We start from the raw sequence: 16897 nt of genomic DNA, 5'->3' as shown, positions 1-16897 counted from the left end.
CCCCCTATAATTTTTGCACTCTCTTTTGTCCCCTTTACCTTTATACAAAGGAACTATACATGCTCTCTGCCAATCCATAGGTACCTTATCCTCTTCCATACATTTATTAAATAATAGCACCAACTACTCCAAAACTATATCCCCACCTGCTTTTAACATTTCTATCTTTATCCCATCAATCCCAGCTGCCTTACCCCCTTTCATTTTACCTACTGCCTCACGAACTTCGCCCACACTCACAACTGGCTCTTCCTCACTCCTACAAGATGTTATTCCTCCTTGCCCAATACACGAAATCACTGCTTCCCTATCTTCATCAACATTCAACAATTCCTCAAAATATTCTGTCCATCTTTCCAATACCTCTAACTCTCCATTTAATAACTCTCCTCTCCTATTTTTAACTGACAAATCCATTTGTTCTCTAGGCTTCCTTAACTTGTTAATCTCACTCCAAAACTTTTTCTTATTTTCAACAAAATTTGTTGATAACATCTCACCCACTCTCTCATTTGCTCTCTTTTTACATTGCTTCACCACTTTCTTAACCTCTCTCTTTTTCTCCATATACTCTTCCCTCCTTGCATCACTTCTACTTTGTAAAAACTCTTCATGTGCTAACTTTTTCTCCCTTACTACTCTCTTTACATCATCATTCCACCAATCGCTTCTCTTCCCTCCTGCACCCACTTTCCTGTAACCACAAACTTCTGCTGAACACTCTAACACTACATTTTTAAACCTACCCCATACCTCTTCGACCTCATTGCCTATGCTCTCATTATATATATATATATATATATATATATATATATATATATATATATATATATATATATATATATATATATATATATATATATATATATATATACTGATCTCTGGCTGAAGGAGACTCGAACCTACGACCCTTAGAACAAGGTTTGCAGTGCTTTACCAATCTACCAACACTGGACAATACCTTGGCGTGTAGCTTGCGCTACACGTTTGATCCAAGGCAGCCAGCTTTCAGGGAGAAGGCTTACAGCTTTTCATCTCATCCCCTGCATGCATCAGCCTTACTAGAGATTTGAACAATGCAAGGAATTCGCGAGAGCAGGCGAAATATACACAAACACTGATCTCTGGCTGAAGGAGACTCGAACCTACGAACCTTAGGACAAGGTACGCAGTGCTTTACCAATCTACCCACACTGGACCAATACCTTGGCGTGTAGCATGCGCTACACGTTTGATCCAAGGCAGCCAGCTTTCAGGGAGAAGGCTTACAGCTTTTCATCTCATCCCCTGCATGCATCAGCCTTACTAGAGATTTGAACAATGCAAGGAATTCGCGAGAGCAGGCGAAATATACACAAACAATGATCTCTGGCTGAAGGAGACTCGAACCTACGTTTGTTTGTGTTAGTGTATATTTCGCCACTGTGTGGCGAAACGTTTCCTCAATAAAGATACCCAAGAGTTGCACATGTGTCTAATTTATCAACATGTCGGTTCTCTGAACCATTCATCTACAAGGAATCTTATAGACACATCCATCAGCATTTTGGGGGGAATTCTTTATCAAAAGTTTTTTTACTGTATCAAGATTTTTGAATACAACTTTAATATTAAAAGTCTTAAGAAGAGAAGGCATATCAACCAAGTTTTCATGGTAAGAGAGAACCAACATATTTTTAGTTGAATAAGGCTGGTTGTCCCTTTTTGGATTGTAAAAAGTATTTCTAGCAACTTTAAAAGATTTATCAATTACATTTCTTGGGTATTTTAAATCATTACCTATTTCATAAATTTTGGATATTTCCTCATCTATGAATTCAGGACTGGTTTCCTCCCTCCACGCTCCACTCCACTATATATATATATATATATATATATATATATATATATATATATATATATATATATATATATATATATATATATATATATATATATATATATAGCGGAGTGGAGCGTGGAGGGAGGAAACCAGTTTGTGGTGCTCCATACATTTTGTGTATAAACCAAGAACCAACATGGCTGGCTGGCAAGGGCCAGTTTTGGCAGACGTTGTAGTGAGTATCCACAGGAGATTACAGAGTTGTGACAATCCTCTGTATCAGACCGTTGCTTCTGTATCAGTGAAAGTGCAGTGTGCATATGGGGAGTTGGAAAGTAGTGCTGGTCTTGAGGGGATCCTGCCAACGGAGTTGTGGAGGAGGTTTCTTCACCCTCTGTGTTCGGCCGGGGTTGGGGGAGGGGGGGGGATTGTCGCTCTGGACTATCTCATTGAATGCTGAACAGAAGAACATGTTGGCTAATAGTGAGAACATGGTAATTAGTGTGCCAAACGGCGAGGGGTTTCTCTAAACGGAATAATAAATGTAAACAAATCAGCAAAAGTTAGTCACTGATGTGAATCCTGGTCAGGCAGGCATCCGGTCTAGGCCTTCTGCCTGCCTAACCAAGGGTGTCACCTTTTAGTGCCCCAATAATTACTCTCACTACCGCTCGCTACTCCCCCACCCTTATTCCCAATGCATCCATGTTGTCCTTCACCCATCATCCCACAGCTGGCGCCCTCCCACGCCCACGATGTCAGCAATATCACAAGATGTGCCGGGTTTCCAGGATTCTCCACGACAAAGCCAACGCCGTGGAATCCGTCCATGAGGCATCTGCCAGGTGTGACACAGGGAATGTGCACTCAATCCCCTAAGTGGCATCGTCCGTGCACACAATGGATGTCTAGGCTCTCGTAGGGCTCCAAATGGGAATAACAAACCGCCCTCTTGCAGCAGACAAAACTGACAGTTACCCTGACTTCACCTCTACAGAGGACCTAAAATCTGCAATAAAATTAACATCCACCAGGACGCTGACACACATTCCCAAAGCAGCTCGCCCTCAAGCTGCTAGCAAATTCGCTGACCTCTTGAAAGTCAACGATGCTCTTGGAAACAACGGATCGTGGCACAATCTACTGCTGTTTGGTAATGCCTGTCTGGCTGCCCCACCAAGAAGGGACAAGTCACTAGTAACATCTGTTATTAGGGCAATAATGCATTCCCTAGAGCTGACAACCTCGTTCGTCTTCCCTCTAGGGCGACAAACACCCGCCGGGCAAATGCCAACAACAAGACACCCGACGCCTCAAAAAATCAGAGCACTGATGCTTATAACCAGTGAGGATACCATCGCTCCTAAGGACGTCATTACAGCACAAGCCATGAAGGACAAACATCCATCCATTAGTGCTGTTTTACCAGGAGCACAAGCCATTGATCCAGTCAACAGCACTCTTCTTGGTGCTCCTCTTGGGCCCAGTGTCATTGATCTGATTCTAGAAAAGAAAATCTCAGACCTCAGGACGATGGAAGGCAGGATGAAAGACATCGATACACATGATACTTTCTACCTACTCACTAAGTGCCTGTCAATCCCAGAATTTATCTACTTCCTGAGATACTCTCCAGCCTTCAGCAGTCCGAAACTCAAGAAATTTGACTCCTTCCTTAAGATCATGCTAGAGAGTGTACTGAATCTTTCCTTGAAGATGGAGAGTTGTTGCAAGCCTCACTTCCAGTCAGGCTTCGGGGCTGCCAGTATTTAAATCCTCCCGGATTGCCCTACCAGCTTTCCTGTCCTCTTTCATAGCATCAAACGAGTTAATAAAACAAATTCTTCCTGACAACCTCAGTGACTCAGCAATCATAGAGGACCCTAGCTACGCCAGTGCCGTCACTGAATGGGAGACTCTTGCTGCTTGAGCACCAAAACCTAGTGCAGCACTGGCCTACAAACAATCAAGCTGGGATGGCCCCATCGCTGAAAAGGTACTTGCCAACATGCTTAGGGCTGTAACATCAGACAGGGAGACTGCCCATCTCCAAGCTGTGAGTGCACATCACTCTTGGAACTTCCTCCAAACAGTTCCCATTTCAACAATGGGAAAACGCCTCTACCCTAAGACCCTCCGGTGGCTCTGTGCCTTGCTGCCCCAATTCACACGGAATATATGTATATTTGCTGCGATGCGCAAGCCGACCAATATGGTCTACATGGTCTTAACTTTTCCAAAACCAAGAGATGGCACACAAGACACATTGAAGTCAACATCATAAAGAGAACCCTTGCTACAGCTGGATGCCCAGCCTTAGAGAGAGCCCCGATCACTAGTAGCCAACAATACTCATAACCCAGGCAACAACCCCCATGGAATCACCATCTATCCTTGGAAGAATGGCAAGCTCTTAGCATGGAACTATACCAGTGTGTCGACTCTGGCTGACACCTACATCCATCAGTGTTGGGCGACAGGGAGGAGCTGCTGATCACTGGGAGGAGTACAAGATCGGCAATTACAGGGAATTAAGCCAACAGTATCAGTTTGTCCCAGTGGGATCAGAGACCTTGGGATCATGGGGAGAAAATGCCACACGTTTCCTTAAAGAACTCGGTTCCAGACTCATCAACACCACCAGGGACCCAAGGGCAGCCATTTTCATGTTCCATCGCCTCAATGTAGCCATCCAGAGGGGAAATGCCAGCTGCATACCGGGCTCGCGTCCGGCTTCGGAGGAACTGGAGGAGATTCATAATCTTTGATATATTGTATCAATGTATTCATGTTTGTGTTTTCTGTCAATGTATTCTGTCTGTTAATAAAGTTCACGTAAGATATAGAATATAGGGGGTGGTAGGAGAAGAAAATATTCAAACAGCTCCGGAGAGAACCTTGAGTTTTCCCTGAAGTACGTTTATTGTCTTCTCTGAGGATGAGGGTCCCCAGTCCAGTTATAGAGGTGGTACCTCTATAGCTGGTACAATACCGACAAGATGAAATTAAGACACATGTGCAACATCTGGGTATCTTTATTGTAGACGTTTCGCCATCCAGTGGCTTTATCAATACAAATTCCAGGACATAACTTAAGACAGTAGAAATATATACAGAAGATGAGGTAATCAGTCCCTCAACCTTGGAGTTGGTGCGAAGATCACCGTAGTCGTAGAGATTCTGAAGCAGAAGCAAGGAGCCTGACGCTTATATACTAACGTCAGGTGGAAGTGGGACGTGTAGCAGACGAGGGCATAGTCACTGGTAGGCGGGATTCCCCAGTGGAAGTAGGTCCTTCCCAAAGAGATGGGTTATTTGTTATAGTAGTTGTCGTAGTCGTGAAGGTTATGTACATGTCCTCAGAATCAAGGTTGAGGGACTGATTACCTCATCTTCTGTACATAGTCCTACTGTCTTCAAGTTATGTTCTGGAATTTGTATTGATAAAGCCACTGGATGGCGAAACGTCTACAATAAAGATACCCAGATGTTGCACATGTGTCTTAATTTAATCTTTTATATATATATATATATATATATATATATATATATATATATATATATATATATATATATATATATATATATATATATATATATATATATATATATATATATATATATATGCAAAACAACCACTCTGAAAGAATAGAGAAATTCCAAGCGCTTTCGTGACTACTCACATTATCAAGGAACTGTTCCTTGATAATGTGAGTAGTCACGAAAGCGCTTGGAATTTCTCTATTCTTTCAGAGTGGTTGTTTTGCATATTCTGAAATCACCTGTTTACTGTGATCTTATTGCATATATATATATATATATATATATATATATATATATATATATATATATATATATATATATATATATATATATATATATATATATATATATATATATATATATATATATATATATATATATATATATATCGTGCTGAATATACCAAACCGCCGAGTTTGACATTTAAATAAAGATGTAAACTTTGGATAAAGGATATCTGTCGTCGATTCAGATTGAAGGGGACGCTGAGATATTGGAATATGTGAGTGGGAAGGTGAAGAAGTAGGGGCAGTAAGAGATGATTATGTTGGAACCTCAGAGCCCAAGACTCTAAAAGGGTTGGATTGAAAGTTGACTGGAAGAGGCACAGAGGCAATTGTGGAAGCAGGCAACACCGAGGTGTGGGGTTGTCTAGCGAACCTGGAATAAGAGAGCAGTGGGAGTCTCCCCTGGAGGCGGAGATTGGAAACTACCATGGCGAAAGAGAAACCCTCTTTCTCTTTAAAACAACGGAGCTCCTTATATCTTAAGAAAATCGGGCAACGGTGAGAATAGGCCGTGTGCCCCTCTTTACAGTTAAAGGCATGAGATGATGGCTGCTGTGGTCGGCTGCACCACAAACAAGGCACTCTGCCTCTGACCTGCAATATTTTGTTGTGTAGCTAAAGCGTCTCCGCCCTCGGGCAGAGAGACTCAGGAGCACGAGTGGCCCCACATTGTCTTCATTACACGCGAGAAAATCGCGTTGTACGATCATATGTGGAAGAGCAATAGATTTACAGAAAGAATTAAGGGACATGTGTTTGCGAATCGTAACTCGTGTGTTGTCAGCACGTCTAGAAGTGAAAGATTATGTGCCTGTTCTGCATTCCGTACTATGACAACGCGTATGACTATGTTCAGCGTGGCGAAGGAGTGCCTTGCTGATGCTGTGCTCGGAAAAATGGTCATAATAATAATAATTATCTATTTCTACACGTACATGTACATTATCCAGAGCATTTCAGGCAAATTAAGTTAGTTTTGTCCCAGGATGCGACCCACACCAGTCGACTAACACCCAGGTACCCATTTGACTGATGGGTGAACAGGGACAGCAGGTGTCTTATGGAAATATGTTCTAATGGTTTCCAGCCGTACCCGGGGATCAATTCCCGGACCTCAGTGTGTGAGCTGAGTGCGCTAGCAATCAAGCTACAAGTAGCTGGTGTGTAAAGAATTTCGTCCAAGAAGGACTTTGAAGCATAGATTGTAAGGGGATGAATTTCTTAGACGTTTCTTAGGAGCGTGAGAGGAAGCTGAGGTAGGGTCTTCAGTGAGAGGTTGAGTACGTTTGGATGTAAAGTTAGAAGTAGGTCGTCCTGAGTAGTGTGTATGATTCGAAAATTGACGCACAGAATTGGAGAAGCCGAGATCATTATCAAAGCCGCGCGGAGGTCAGAAGTGTCTAGAGGGTCGGTTGGAACCACGGCACCAGAGGAGCGTAACGGAACATTACGCGAAGGGTTAGAAGAGAGGTCCGAAGGCGTGGCAGGGTGTGTAGAGGGTGCCGCAGGTAAAGGCCCTGGAGGACACAGGTCATGGTTATGGGTCTCCATGATAAGTTTCTTCTTTCTGTTTATTTAAAAAAAGGGGGTGTGGGAATGTGGAGGGATACCTCCCATTAGGAATGAAAGGATCATATATCCCACTTCACGCAGCCAGCAGCGAGAGATGTGGCGTGGAACCCGTGCCACACCCTACCTTTCATGCTGGTAAATAACGTGGTACTTCATTGTTCCTGGTCCTGCTGACACATGTTTCTGGCGCCACAGACGCATGTTGCTTTCCCGATGGTGCATGTTGTCCCTGCTGATGCATGTTGTTGACATTGCTGAAGCACGTTGCTGCCCCTGCTAAGGCACGTTGCTGCTCCAGCCTCCCACCAGCCATAAGGGGCATTACCAATAGACCCCTGGTTGTCTTCAAGACAGAGCTGGACAGATTAAATCAGTAGCAGATCAGCCGAGCTGTGGTTCGTACGTTGGACTAAGTACGGCCAGCAGTAACAGCCTCGTCGATCAAGCCCTGATCCACCAGAAGGCCTGGTCATGGACCGGGCCGCGGGGGCGTTGATCCCCGGAATGCCCTCCAGGTAGACTCCAGGTAGGTAGACAGAATAACCTTGAATGACTCATTCGGAAATTTCAAACATACTAAATTTTGACTCTTATTTTTGGAGTGACACGTCATCTTCATAAGTGGCTTCTGCCTCCTTGGCTTTATCGAAATGTATGAGAAAAGATAGAGAAGCGGGATATCAATGTTACAAAGGTGGCAGAGGGTGGGAATGATGGTAATGGGAGTCAATGATGGTAGTGGAAGCCAATGGCGTTAGAGAGTGTGAATGGTGTAGATAAATGGTATAAAATACCAATACGATGGAGAAACAGACACCAGTGTATTATAACGGAACATTTTTTGACTACGTTTCAAACACACACTGGGCTTTATCAAGTTGCAAAAAGATCTGTCTGGGTGAAGAGTATATGAGTATATATATAAGGTGGAGAATGTTGGGTAGCCCTCCCAACATTCCCCACATGACTCTTCACCATATATATACTCTACCCGGGTCACATCACTGCAAATCTACCACCATTATGACAGGCGACGTTAGGTGTTCACCACTTCTCCAGAGAATCTCCTGAGTCGTTCTGGCACTCGTGCTGCGGCCTGAGTGCCAGAAATACCTCGATTGGAGTTAAAAGAGTCACCGCGCCCTTGTCATAGGGCTGCCCCACCACTTGACACTTGACCACTTGACATGAATGATCACAGTGGGAATGCTCAAGACAACTGCATGACTCACTCCTCCTCTGTAGAGCGAGGTCAAGTTGAGATGAAGTGAGCACGTCAATGCAGCCGTGACCAAGGACCTCCCCTACAACCCTGCCTGCAGCTTACGTGCTGCTGTCTTGTGATTAAGACCCGTACCAGGTCATGCACTGGCAAACATTACCTGGAGTTTACCTGGAGAGGGTTTCGGGGGTCAACGTCCTCGCGGATCGGTATGAAACCAGGTGGATCAGGGTCTGATCAACCAGGCTGTAACTGTTGACTGCACGCAAACTGACGTACGAACCACAGACCGATTGGTCAGGTACTGACTTTAGGTGCCTGACTGGTGCCTTCTTGAAGACAGCCACGGGTCTATTGGTAATCCCCCTTATGTATGCTAGGGGGCAGTTGAACAGTCTTGGGCCCCTGACACTTATTGTGTTGTCTCTCAGTATACTCGTGGCATCCTTGCTTCTCATCGGGGGAATGTTGCATTAAGCAACAAACATCTGCCCAGGTAGATCTGTTAGTGACCCGATAAAGTCCACTTCGCTTTATACTGCATCGTGAAGGATGTGCAGAGTGTGAATGGTGTCAGAGGATAATGACGGTAGATAATATAAGTAGTGATAGAGAGTATGAGTAGTGGTAGAGGTGATGAGTTGTGGTAGACTGCTGAAATGCTAATGTGAAGTAACTGTAGGCAATATATTACCATTTCAAAATATGAACATTTTATGAAGCAAGAGAATACTAACCTGGGAGGTGGAGCATACTCCCATGATCAATGATCTGCAACAAGGAAAAAATATTATAATTTTATTTTAGAATTATCGATACATATACACATATGTTTTCTGGTTTATTGCGTCGTGTTGGTAGCGGGAAGTAATGATAAGGTTTTGGAGGCTTCTTTCTTTATTTGTGGTATCTGGGTACACAGGCAGTGTGTTAGTGCCCTAGCTCCGGAGGGGCCATGCCCGCGAGGGAGAGAGGAGTAGGCCTTGTTGACTGTGTGAAGGATTAACGCCGAGTGAGAGAGAGGCAGGGTGATGCTGTTTCAAGTGGCATACCCACTGAGAGGCCTACAGGTGACAGCACGAGCATGGCACAAAATATGAACTCAGGTGGCAGACAGCATAGGATGTCTATGCAGACAGTACAGGCTCTCTACATTCGCTCGGCCACACACCACCATGGTCATCCTCGACCATGACTGGCGGTAAAAAAAACTCGGTCTCTCTCTCGCAGGAACAGGGCACAAAACACAGAATAAAAACATATATATATATATATATATATATATATATATATATATATATATATATATATATATATATATATATATATATATATATATATATATACATATATATATATATATATATATATATATATATATATATATATATATATATATATATATATATATATATATATATATATATATACATACATACATATGGACATGAAAAAAAAAACTTCCTACAGGGCGGGAAGAAAAAAACAGGTGGAGTGTGCTAAACATCGTGGTTATAGGCAGTGAGCGTCGATGGGCATCACTGCACGCCTTCCTGGGTCTGCACAGATACTGCAGCACAGGAGATATCGCTGCGGCTGAGCTACCTGGATACCTGGAGGTTACCTGGAGGTTATTCCGGGGATCAACGCCCCCGCGGCCCGGTCCATGACCAGGCCTCCCGATGGATCAGGGCCTGATCAACTAGGCTGTTACTGCTGGCCGCACGCAGTCCAACGTACGAGCCACAGCCCGGCTGATCCGGCACTGACTTTAGGTATCTGTCCAGCTCTCTCTTGAAGGCAGCCAGGGACTTATTGGCAATTCCCCTAATGCTTGATGGGAGGCTGTTGAACAGTCTTGGGCCCCGGACACTTATGGTGTTTTCCCTTAGTGTACCAATGGCGCCCCTACTTTTAATTGGGGGCATTTTACATCGCCTGCCCAGTCTTTTACTTTCGTATGGAGTAATTTTTGTGTGCAGATTTGGGACCATTCCTTCCAAGATTTTCCAAGTGTAGATTATGATATATCTCTCCCTCCTGCGTTCCAACGAGTACAAGTCAAGTGCTTCCAAGCGTTCCCAGTAGTTAAGGCGCTTGACAGAACTTATACGTGCAGTAAAGGATCTCTGTACACTCTCTAGATCTGCGATTTCACCTGCTTTGAATGGAGATGTTAATGTACAGCAGTATTCCAGCCTAGAGAGAACAAGTGATTTGAAAAGGATCATCATGGGCTTGGCATCTCTCGTTTTGAACGTTCTCATTATCCATCCTATCATTTTCTTTGCACGTGCGATCGTGGCACTGTGACGTAACAGGGTACAGTCTCCTCTGGAGCAGTGAAGCAGTCATCGTAGTAGTCGATGCAGGGTTCATTCAATCTGGGGCACAACCTGCTGGTTCCCTCGAGTGAGGCGTCGTCAGTACTCGGCAACTGGGTAATTGCGGAAAAATGTTCCTGGACAGTTTCTCCTGGGTTCTGCACCTAAGTGGCTGGGCCACTTACCTTCCTTACCCCACCTCCCCTCCACCATCCCAGAAATATCAGGCAACTCAGGCACAGTAAACAGAGGAGTAAAGGCTATTTTGATGAATGAATCAGCGCAGCTTGTAACGACGATGGTGATTAGTTGACAAAATTAATTGCCGGTGCTTTCTGTGTATCTATATATAAGCAGCTTAATGAACGTAGACATGAATTAATTACCGTTAAGATATTATATACAATATTGTAAAAAAAACATAAAAATTGCTTGGAAAGGTGACGAATATATTGTAAAGGAAGTGATATGACTGATAACAGGTCCGTAATACATCAGTCATATCTGCTTACGTGAAGCAGCCTCAGTCTGCACACACACTATAGAGAAGCGCCTTTGACAACCAGTAACTAACATAACAGGCCTAATAATAAGTTAATTAACATTTAACCTACTTAGCTACGTATCTACCTCCCTATCTCTCTTTCTCTCTCTTTCTCCAACGGTTTACACGTTCATTTATTCTGCTTGTAAAGTGATATTACTTGCCAGATGGCAGACTGTTTGTTACTACTGAGAGGCACACTGGTTCACATCACACTGAGAGACACACTGGTTCACATCACACTGAGAGGCACACTGGTTCACATCACACTGAGAGACACACTGGTTCACATCATACTGAGAGGCACACTGGTTCACATCACACTGAGAGACACACTGGTTCACATCACACTGAGAGGCACACTGGTTCACATCGCACTGAGAGACACACTGGTTCACATCACACTGAGAGACACACTGGTTCACATCACACTGAGAGACACACTGGTTCACATCATACTGAGAGGCACACTGGTTCACATCACACTGAGAGACACACTGGTTCACATCACACTGAGAGACACACTGGTTCACATCACACTGAGAGACACACTGGTTCACATCATACTGAGAGGCACACTGGTTCACATCACACTGAGAGACACACTGGTTCACATCATACTGAGAGGCACACTGGTTCACATCACACTGAGAGACACACTGGTTCACATCACACTGAGAGGCACACTGGTTCACATCACACTGAGAGGCACACTGGTTCACATCACACTGAGAGACACACTGGTTCACATCACACTGAGAGGCACACTGGTTCACATCACACTGAGAGGCACACTGGTTCACATCACACTGAGAGGCACACTGGTTCACATGACACTGAGAGACACACTGGTTCACATCACACTGAGAGGCACACTGGTTCACATCACACTGAGAGGCACACTGGTTCACATCACACTGAGAGGCACACTGGTTCACATCACATCACACTAGCGCCCATCCATCCCATTTCTAATGCTACATAAAGTTAGTTTGAATGTTGTTGTTCTTGTTGTTGTTGTTGTTATTGTTGTTGTTGTTGTTGTTGTTGTTGTTGTTGTTGTTGTTGTTGTTGTTGTAGGGTCGACAGTCTTGTACTGGTCCGGGTCTTTTCCAGATGGCGACCCAGCGTTGCCCACCCGGGTGAGGGGTAGTTTGAATGACATTTAATGACAATCTTTGACCTTTAATCCCTAATGATTGACTACTGCATGACAGGTTGACATGATAGATGAGCTTCCACTTTCAGTGTTGCAGGTTTAGCGTTTCTTTTTTTATTGCAATAACAAATGACTTTCAATGTGTGTTACGGTCTATCAGCTGCATAACAAGTACTTTAAGCTGTCAGTTTAACAGCACAGAACAATAATCTACATTAACCTTCTCGAAGAATAGGCTATTAGGGTTATTGATGCTTTTTATTTCGATAGCTTCAAAAATTTATTAGACAAATATCCTTGTAAATGCTGATGAATTTGAATAGGACTTAGGTAATGTTCCTAGGTAATAAAAATATCTTCATCCCTTAAATAAATATTAATGTAAACGTTCAATGTTCAGAGAGAAGTTAGCACTGGGAACGCTTGAAGTTCCTCAACCTGTTCTCCCTACAACGCAGGCGGGAGAGATGCATGATTATATACACTTGGAAAATCATTGAGGTCTTAGTACCAAGCTTGCACACGGAAATCACTCCCTATGAAAGCAAAAGACTCGGCAGACGGTGCCAACATCCCTCCAATGAAAAGCAGGGGTGTCACTAGTACGATAAGAGGCAACACAGTAAGTCAGGGGCCCAAGACTGTTCAGCTGCCTCCCAGCGTACATAAGGGGGATTACCAATAGACCCCTGGCTGTCTTTAAGAAATCGCTGGACAGGCACCTAAAGTCAGTACCTGAGCAGCTGCGCTGTGGTTCGTACGTCGCGTTCCCTGCTGCTAACAGTAATAGCCTGGTTGATCAGGCTCTGATCCACCATGAGGCCTGGTCACAGAGCGGGCCGCGGGGGCGTTCACCTCCGAAACCCTCTCCAGGTATACCTATACCCAGGCCCTCTCCCACATTCACAGTGACATGACCCTAATGGTCGTCTTCAACACTGTATAAATTCTGTTGTGCCTGCTGGAAAATAAGTGAGAAACACAATTATCTTTAATTCCCACTGTGTGACTACCATACGTATCAGACGTATCCAACTGTGCTAGCTAAAACAAGACCTTAGATACATTTGCACACACACACACACACACACACACACACACACACACACACACACATTTACACACCAGTGCTATTTTTGGGATATGTGAATGACATGAAGGAAGGGATAGACTTAGAAGTGTTCCTGTTTGCAGATGTTGTGAAGTTAAAGACGAGAATTAAATCGGCTGAGAATCACGCAGGACTACAAAGACCTGGATAGGCTGGAAGCCTGGTCCAGCAACTGGCTCTTTGAATTTAACCCTGCCAAATGCAAAGTCATGAAGATCGGGGAAGGGCAAAGAAGACCACAGACAAAGTATGGGCTAGGTGGCCAAAGACTGCAAACCTCACTCAAGAAAAAGGATCTTGGGGTATAATACCGAGCACATCTCATGAGGCGCACATCAATCACATTACTGCCGCAGCATATGTGCTCCTGGCAAATTTGAGAATAACATTCTGATACCTCAATAGGGAATCGTTCAAGACTCTGTACGTCGTGTACGTCAGGCCCATACTGAAGTATGCAGCACCAGTTTGGAATCCACACCTGGTCAAGCACGTCAAGAAATTAGAGAAAGTGCAAAGGTTTGCAACAGGATTAGTTCCACAGATAAGGTAAATGTTCTATGAAGAAAGGTTAAGAGAAATCGGCCTGACGACAATGGAGGACAGAAGGGTTAGGGGAGACATGATAACGACATACAAAACACTGCGAGGAAATGACAAGGTGGACAGAGACAGGATGTTCGAGAGAGTGGACTTAGTAACAAAGGGTCACATTTGGAAGTTGAAGATGGAGGCAGGAACCATACATACCTTTAAGACGAGGTATGATAAAGCTCATGGAACAGGGAGAGAGAGGACCCAGTAGCGATCAGTGAAGAGGCGGGGCCAGGAGCTATGAATCGACCCCTTGCAACCACAAATAGGTGAGTACACACACACACACACACACACACACACACACACACACACACACACACACACACACACACACACACACACACACACACACACACACACACTCAAGACGTATGTGAGAATCATCTAAAACAACGTAAGGAAGAATTTAAATGAAATACTAGTGAGGTAAGAAAGAATGATACATATTTTAAGAGAAATTATTAAAAAATCACCTTTGTTCTTTGTAGCCTCAAACATCTGCGCCTCTACACAAGCAGCAAAGAAATCCAGCCGGTGAATGGATAAACTGACAGTCTATCCATTCACCGTATCTGTGGTAATTTTCACATTGAGGAAGTTCTCTCTCAACACCTTAATTGACAATGTACGAAAATTTATATTGGACGTAATCGTCCTAGTAACTTCTCTTCTTATTCTCTGCCTTGATGATAATTGACCAGTACAGTAAATATAGATACTTTATTACCAGGGTAACAGGTAATAAAACATCTGTATCATATTCATTATCTCTCGTCCGAACTCACTTAAGTTGCTTATCTGTGTCACCTCCTCTTAATTATTTAAAAATGGTTACTTTCGTCATTCTGACCTCAACACTTTATTTCCTAATATTAAATCTAAATTCTTCCCCAGGGGGATATTTGCCCTACCCCTGTTGGAAAACCCTGCTTTAAAAGTATCTCTGATAGCAGTAACAAATATCATAGTGTTACAAGCAGGAAGCTATAATATATCTTGCACGTTGGTACACACGTTCCTCAAGCACGTTTCACCCCGCCCACCTCGAGACGTCAAGTGATCTCACAACATCAGTTGACCTGCCTTCACTAAAGTCGAACTTACCTCGCATATGCCTTTCTCTGTATATACCTGCCTCTCATACTCCTTGCATGTTTGGAGTGAACAACGTCTCAGAACCAAAATATATCCCTAATAAACTGTCCTAAGTGCTTGCTTACGTGCCTCTTAACGATAACTAACGGGTTTACCGAGTCGCTACTTAAACGTTAGCTAGCTCACACACTGCCAGTATGACAGTCCCAGAAACTCACTTGTCTAAACTCTGATTCAACACCCAGCACACATGTTCCTTGATGCTCAAACTTCATCTAAATAAAACCTCCTTCACACCCTCCTACCAACTCTTCCAGGATGCCCATTATACATCCATCCATCTCTCACCACACTATTCTGGTTCATTCTTTCCAAAGTGAAAATTTATTTCAGGTATAACAAATTTTATTGTTTTTGTAAGTCCTGTGTCTAGTGAGTTGTTAGAAATCCTCGTTATAGACTCACACAGCGGCTCTGTTCTTTCCTTCAGTTACCGTGGAAATATGTTATTAGGCTCCATTACAGTTGGTATGTGTGATGAATGGTTTGAAAAACCGACAAGTTGAAGATTGAGACACTTATGCAGCATATGGGAATCTTTATTCAGGAAACGTTTCGCCACACAGTGGCTTCATCAGTCCAATACAAAGAGGAAGGCGTAAGGAGAGGAGTATGAGGTAATCAGTCCCTCAGCCTGGAGTCGATGCTGCATAAGTGTCTCAATCTTCAACAGTTGGTATAAACATTGGTAATTGATACCAACAAATTGGTTTAAAATAACACTTGCGCAAACACTTGGGCATATTATTAGAAAACGTTTCGGTCCTGGGGCCTTGATCAAGGTCCCATAATAAATGTCTTAACGTTTGATTAAATATCATTTTACATCCTTTGTAGTTATAGTGTGCAGCCGCCGCTACAGCAGCTTCCTGGATTTACTGTAATTTTGGATGGTTTATCAAGTTTCCTCTCCTCAAAGCTATCATCTCCCCTCTTGTCAATTAATTCCTCCCCCTCCCATGAACCATCTGTTCAGTTTCTCTTATACTGGCGTCGTTATTCCCAGTATTCCTCCTGTGTCTAGGCGTAACATTTTGACTGTCACAGGTATCTTATCCTACGAGGCTGTCAAATATTTTCACTTCTGTTTTTACCCTTTATGCTATATTATTACTATATCACTGATGGCATATTATTCACAAAATATTTGTCAGTTTTCCTTGTCATCTCATAGTTATGCTTTTCTCAAAGTTTTCATCTGTCATTGCACCAAAAATTAGTACGTAAAACACATGTCCAACAGTTAGGTATCTTTATTCCGGAAAATTTCGCCTTCATAGTAGGATTCTTCAGTGCGGTAGAGATGTAAAGTCGATGTCCTGATGGCCACGGTGTCAGGTGGCCTGGTGGCTAAAGCTCTCGCTTTACACAGCGAGGGTCCGGGTTCAGTTCACGGCGAAGGTGGAAACGTTGGGCGTGTTTCCTTACACCGGTTGTCTATGTTCACCCATCAGTAAAATGGGTACCTGAGTGTTAGTTGACTGGTGTGGGTCGCATCCTGGGACAAAACTGACCTAATTTGCCCGAAATACTCAGCATAACAAGAGGCTTTCTATACAAT

At 43.5% G+C, this 16897-nt stretch overlaps 1 protein-coding gene across 2 annotated transcripts in view; it reads right to left on the bottom strand.

Annotated features, from left to right (window-relative positions):
- Positions 1-16897, bottom strand: part of LOC128693430 (CCN family member 2) — a 627795-nt gene that overhangs the window by 330784 nt on the left and 280114 nt on the right. The window contains exon 3 of one of the 2 annotated variants that reach the window (XM_053783103.2): positions 9184-9217. The exons of the other annotated variant lie outside the window; for it this stretch is intronic. Coding sequence (XP_053639078.2) covers positions 9184-9207 — 24 coding nt within the window. The 5' untranslated portion in view covers positions 9208-9217. The remainder of the gene's footprint in view (positions 1-9183; positions 9218-16897) is intronic. 2 annotated transcript variants of the gene reach the window in all.

This window comes from Cherax quadricarinatus, chromosome 57, assembly GCF_038502225.1.
Source record: "Cherax quadricarinatus isolate ZL_2023a chromosome 57, ASM3850222v1, whole genome shotgun sequence".
NCBI classification, from domain to species: domain Eukaryota; kingdom Metazoa; phylum Arthropoda; class Malacostraca; order Decapoda; family Parastacidae; genus Cherax; species Cherax quadricarinatus.
The sequence above is the reverse complement of the archived record's forward strand: the minus strand, read 5'-3'. Positions and strand labels throughout refer to the sequence as shown.